Raw genomic sequence first — 6000 nt, forward strand, 5'->3', positions numbered from 1 at the left:
TCAGTGGGCATCATATCAGCCTAATTACTGAATACAGTCATGGCAAGTAACCATGGAAGTGCAGCAGGGCAGCTGCTCAGTCTAAGATCATCCTCCCATAAAGAACTGCCACCAAGTTTGTCATGCCTTTGCTGCCTATTTCCAGTTTCAAAACTTTAGTTCCATCTACTTAAATTACTGTAACAATAATAGCATGCACTTCAGGGACTTAGGGTGATGTTCTGCTAACTCTAAAGGCTTTGCATTCACTGTCTGTTGATAGGAAAGAGGTGTTAATGGATACTTAAACAGGAGCCATAATGTAGAAAGGAAACAAGAGCAGCCAAAAACAGAGTCCTCTGAATGACGAGGGGTTCCAACTGTTTTTGCAAGTTTGCCAGCTGTAGTTAAAAGTGAGGAATTTTCTCTATTCTGAATCTGGTATGGAGAACCTCTAGTCTATATGCCACCCACCGGATGGAGAAAGAGAGAGAAAGAGAAAAAAGGGACTGGCAAAAGGAGGTGGTACAGAGAGTGAGCATATGGAAATTGATATAATGTAGTATCCTACCTTGGAGTACTTCAGATTCCACCCATGTTATCTTTTACTCCACCAATTTTGGTTCTGGCTCCACCTTCCATTATTTTGTTGTTGTGTTCCTTCAAGACATTTCTGACTTTTGGCAACCTCAAGACAAACCTATCAGGGGGGTTTTCTGGGGCTGAGAGTGTGTGACTCACTCAAGGTCACCGAATGGGTTTCCATGGCCAAGGGGGGGAATTGAACCCTGGTCTCCAAAGTTGTAGTCTTACAGCCAAACCACTACACCATACTGGCTCGCCATTACTAATAACCCCAAATTAACTTTCCCTGTGTGAATAGCCCCTTGTAAGAAAAGCCCTACCCCGTCCTGTTACATTTTTAACGTTGAAGGTTGAAGGAATGGGTGCAGAGTAACCAAAACTAGGTGCTGCCTCTAAGCTTTCTAATATAGAAGGTGATCTATTTTATATGAAAGGATGATCCACTTGTTACAAAACCAGAAGGTTAATGAAGAGCTGAGTTTTGTTGCTTGATTGTGTAACAGTCTGTTAGCAAAGTGAGTTTGCCTGAATTTTGGAGTTTAAGTCAACAGTGACAAACTGCCATTCTTAAATGTAATGTCTTCAAGAAATAGTAAATAAATAAGAATTGAACTGTCTGAATTCAGAAGGGTTTTCATTTTGCTAATTAATACTCCTTTTTTCTTCTCTGATAAAAGAGCCATAGTGATCATCTTTAGGTTTTAGTATTCTTATGAAAACATTAACAAAGCAACATTATTATGACCTAGTAATTGTGTTTTGTTTTGTAATATCAGAAAATCAGATATTTTCCTGGAATTTTTGTGTATCTGCAAGTAATTTATATATTTAGGAGGAAATGTAGAGCTGAAAATGCCTTAGCTATAATAGCACAAAGTGTTCAGTGGATTCTGACCAGTTATTCATATTCTAGTATTTATTCTAGTATTACATGCCATTGGTTTAGACAAAAATTTCCATTATTTTGCAGTGAAGACTTTGTTTAATCCAGCTCCAGCACTTGCTGACCTAGATCCAGAGTTTTATACCCATTCTGACATCATCTGCTGCAATGAAAGTGAGGTAAATACATCTATCATTATAGTGACTTCGGACACTCCAATCACTTTTCTGTGTCAGTATGCTAGGAATATGCACAATTCTGTGAATGTTGTCTTTGTGTGTGACTGGCTTTACCTGGAATAAGAATGCAGGTATAGCTTGGTTAAGAAAGTCCTAGCCATGGTAGTTTGGAAGAATCTTGCAGCACCTTTGAGACTAACTGAAAGACAGAGGTTAGTAGCATGAGCTTTCATAGATTTGAGCCTGATTCCTTGGATGCACATTGCATCTGAGGAAGTAGGCTCAAGTCTATGAAAGCTCATGTGACCAAGCTCTATCTTTTAGTTAGTCTCAAAAGTGCTGCAAGATCCCTTTGCATACTTATGGCCAATACAGATGGCCCTAAAGGGGCGGCTTGATGCTACCCCTTTGAGCGCTGGATCGGGGCTGTGAACAACCGCACACTGTGGCCCCAATCCAGCATTTTTCTGGCTCAAAAAGAAGCAGCAAGATGCAGCTCCTTTTAGGGGCAGCAAAAAAGCTCCCCTTTCTGCTGTGGAAACAGTGGCTCTTCTTCATTCCTGTTGTATGCAGTGTCTGAATGCTGCTGTGCCTGAGTGTCACAATGCTGCCCACCATCTGGGTGGGCAAGCGGCATGACACCAGTTTGGAGGTGTCATCAGGGTGGGTGTCATCTAAACACCAGGCCCCCACACCACCCCCACGCCGCCCCTAAGCTGGCATTTACTGCCAGTGTGTTCAGGTTCTTAGTTAACCAAGCAGATGTGTTCCCAGGCATTATTTTTCTAACACAAAATTTGGTACCAGAGTAAAAAAAATAACTTGGAAAAAAGAAGAGCAATTCAATATGTTTCACCAAACTTTTTATTCAGAACTAAGGATAGACACTCCTATAAAGAAATAACCAGCTCAGAAAATCCTTGCATAAGGGGGAAAAAACCACCCACAATGTTTTTGCAACTTTTAGAGATTACTTGAAAGCTTCTTCCAAATTACATTCAGGGATATTTTTTTTTTCTTTTCTTTCACCAATCTTCACTTTTCTTATTATTTCCATTTTGATGGCCAAACATATAAATTTAGCATTTCTACCCCTACTAGCTGGGGGAGCTGGTGAGGTCTCCCCGTTTTTCCTGTTTTGTGTTCATTCATGCTTAGTGAGGGATTCTGAAAGCAGGTTCTATTTAACTTGCCTGTAGCAGATAGGCACAATGTAGCTAGAGTAGGATTAACTAGAGCAGCATCACACTTTTTTTCCAATTCAAGCTTTATTTACTGCACACATTGTAGCAACCCAACACCAAAAATCTGTTTCTCCAGACTTCTTCCACCATCTTCCCAATGCCAATGCTGTTAAAAAGTGTCCAGTTAAACAGAGATGAAAAGGAAAAGGGGGAATTTGACAGGTGTAAAAATATTGTAAAAAGGAGCCTCACTTTCAGAGGGTTTGTTTAATTGAGGTATGCCTATATAAGAACATAAAAATTAGCCTTATACTACAGATTTATAAGTGCAAAGGCAATATCTCAAGTACACATCTGAGGTTGTTTAGGGCGGGGTACATACCGCCACTTTGCGGCGCTCTGCCGCCGCCGCCAGTAGGTCCGCGGGGGAGCCGGAGCCTCCACACGGCGCGACTCCCGCGCGGACCGAAAAAGAAGCTCCAAAATGGAGCTTCTTTTTCCGTTGCATTTGCGACGTAGCGAGGCGCCAGGGGCGCACTCGCTACGTCACAAAGGACACGACCCGTACGGACGCTTAGCGTCCGATACGCAAAGATGGCGCCGGCCATGTAGAAGGGCCAGCGCCATCTTGTACGGATGGAGTCCGTACTAGGCCCAGGGGCGTCTATAAGAGACGCCCCTTTTTTAAAATGGGACGTCCTCCGGACGTCCCAAATGCCGGTGCAGAAAGCACCTAGGTCTTTATAACCTAAGATTAGAACCATAAACTAAATGGTGACTGATGCCCTTTAGCTTATTATATTTCCATTTGCTTGTGGGGTGGTTTTTTTACTTCCTGGTTTATGTCTCTAGCATATGGTGACCTTGGGCAAGTCACACTCTCTTAATCCTCAGAGGATGGCAATGGCAAACCCCCTCAGAAGAAACTTGCCAAGAAATCCCCATGATAAGTTTGCCATACATTGGAATAAGTTGGAAACAGCTTGAAGGCACACAACAACAAGGGTGTTGATGTAGTACTTTGAGTCTTGGAGTATGGCTCTGGAGATTACTCAGCCATGGAAATCCACTGGGTGAACTTCAGCAATTTTTTTTTAAAAAGCAGTGTAGCATAAAAACTATTTTATACTACAGAAGCATCAAAACTCTTCAACCAGCAAGCAAACAACTACAGCAATCAGTGTAAGAGCACATTACAGTTGGCCCTTCCCTTACGCAGGGGATCTGTTCCAGACCCTGCCGCATAAGTGAAATTCCTCGTAAGGTCAAGCCTAATTCGAAACAATGGGGCTCATTCCCGCGGCACTCACGTGGCATGAGCCCCATTGTTTCTTCCGGGGCGTGAGAGAAGTCTTTCCGGCGCAGCTCCCAGAGTATGCTGGAAGCTGCGTACAGCGCGCCCGCGTATGAGGCAGGTGTACTGTACTTACATTTCAGACTTAAGATTACAAATTTTGAAATAAATATCTAGAAGAAAAGGAATGTTCAAATTTGGTGCCAAAAAGAAAGCAAGGTTGGCAATCACATTCCAAAGCTGGGATAACACCATAGAGAGATGTATCTTTCATTTGTAAATGAAATGTGTATTCTCACATTTATGGTACTCCAAAGAGGGCCTCCTCTAATGATCTTGATGCCTCGACAGGATGATATGGGAAGAATACGTTACAACTGGCTGTGCAAAAGAATGTACTAAAAAATCAGTGGTGGATAACTCTGATCGTCAAGATCTAGACTTAGCAACCAAACCAATGGTATAGGATGCTGGAAGTTGCAGTTCAACAAAATATGGAGGGCCACAGTGTTTTTCTTTGCCATAAATGAAAAGGGGCATAAAATATCTAGCTATGTCACCATCACAACCCAATAAAATTATAGTCTGTGAACCTTCTTTGCCAAATCAGGGATGTCATTACGAGGGTTTAGGCTCCACCAGGGGATATTCTAAGGGGACTGGCACCACTGCTCCCCAATCATCTGCCTTTGGGCAGAAACGGACTGTAGTGTTCATCTGCATCCCTTTAAAACACTGAAGAGATGGGGTGAGTGGAGTGAAGTTCAGCAGAAGGAGAAAGGAGAGGCCTCAGTTTTTAAAAAAATAAATAAATAAAGTATTTTTTTAAATTAAAAAATTAAATTTTTAAAATTTTCTTTAAAACATCACATCTTACAAATTTTCACTTTAAACACATGAAACTATGTACATATAAATTATATTTGGGCTGCGGATATGATATTTTAATTTTAGTTGTTAATTAGATGTTTATGTTACGACTCATGCCACTACATTCAGTGTTATATGGGAATTACGATTTACAAGTGACATTAGTACAAAAAATATTATTAAGGATTCCATATAGTGTGGTGTGAGAGGCGGTCAATTTAGGAGTGACACCATGAGTTACCTCACCAGGTGATTCCAACTTTAGTGATGCCACTGTGCCAAATCAGAAGGGGGTTTGGGGGGGATCATTTATTTATAAAATGTGCTGCTGTGTAATAAGCTACACACTGGCAGAAGGTCGCAGTTTGCCACAAAGCCCTCCATTGCAATATTGCTCTTGTTTGAAGAGAAGATGTTGTATGTTGATAACACTTCCATTTCATTTGAATTGAAGGCATAACAAAGCAGACACAGTTTTTTAATATGGTTGAGTGCTTGCTTGAGAATTAAAGTAGCCTGTGGTCAAAGCTGGAGCATCTGTTTATTTATTGTAATGATACAAAAGGGAAAAGAATGAGGTACCTATCATCTCACACTTAAAATATTTATAAAGGAAAAGGCAATTCATAGTGTGTCAAAATTAACATCTGTCTTTGAGTTTTTGCACTGACACAGTGGTGTCACTAGGTTTGGCATCACTTGGTGTGGTAACTCATGGTGTCACTCCCCTCCCATACACAGAATCCTTAACAGTGTTTTGTATACTAATGTTACTCATAAAACATAATTCCCACATATCACTGAATGTAATGACAATCATTGTAACATAAACAACTAGCAACATTAAAATTAGACCTTTAAATTACAGTATCAAACATATAACCTAAATGTTTTACATAATCTCAGTTTCATGTGGTTAAAGTGAAAACTTGGTAAGAAGTGAAATTTTTAAAGAGAATTTAATTATTTATATATATATATATATATATATATATATATATATATATATATATATATATATATATA

The 6000-nt window shown here is 40.3% G+C and overlaps 1 protein-coding gene across 5 annotated transcripts in view; it reads left to right on the forward strand.

The window, feature by feature from the left end:
• RBKS (ribokinase) overlaps window positions 1-6000 on the forward strand; it is a 90950-nt gene that overhangs the window by 42097 nt on the left and 42853 nt on the right. For 4 of the 5 annotated variants that reach the window (XM_042477103.1, XM_042477138.1, XM_042477129.1 and 1 more), the window contains one exon: window positions 1535-1626. The exons of the other annotated variant lie outside the window; for it this stretch is intronic. In XM_042477103.1, coding sequence (XP_042333037.1) covers window positions 1535-1626 — 92 coding nt within the window. The remainder of the gene's footprint in view (window positions 1-1534; window positions 1627-6000) is intronic. 5 annotated transcript variants of the gene reach the window in all.

Source organism: Sceloporus undulatus, chromosome 1 (genome assembly GCF_019175285.1).
Source record: "Sceloporus undulatus isolate JIND9_A2432 ecotype Alabama chromosome 1, SceUnd_v1.1, whole genome shotgun sequence".
Taxonomy (NCBI): Eukaryota; Metazoa; Chordata; class Lepidosauria; order Squamata; family Phrynosomatidae; genus Sceloporus; species Sceloporus undulatus.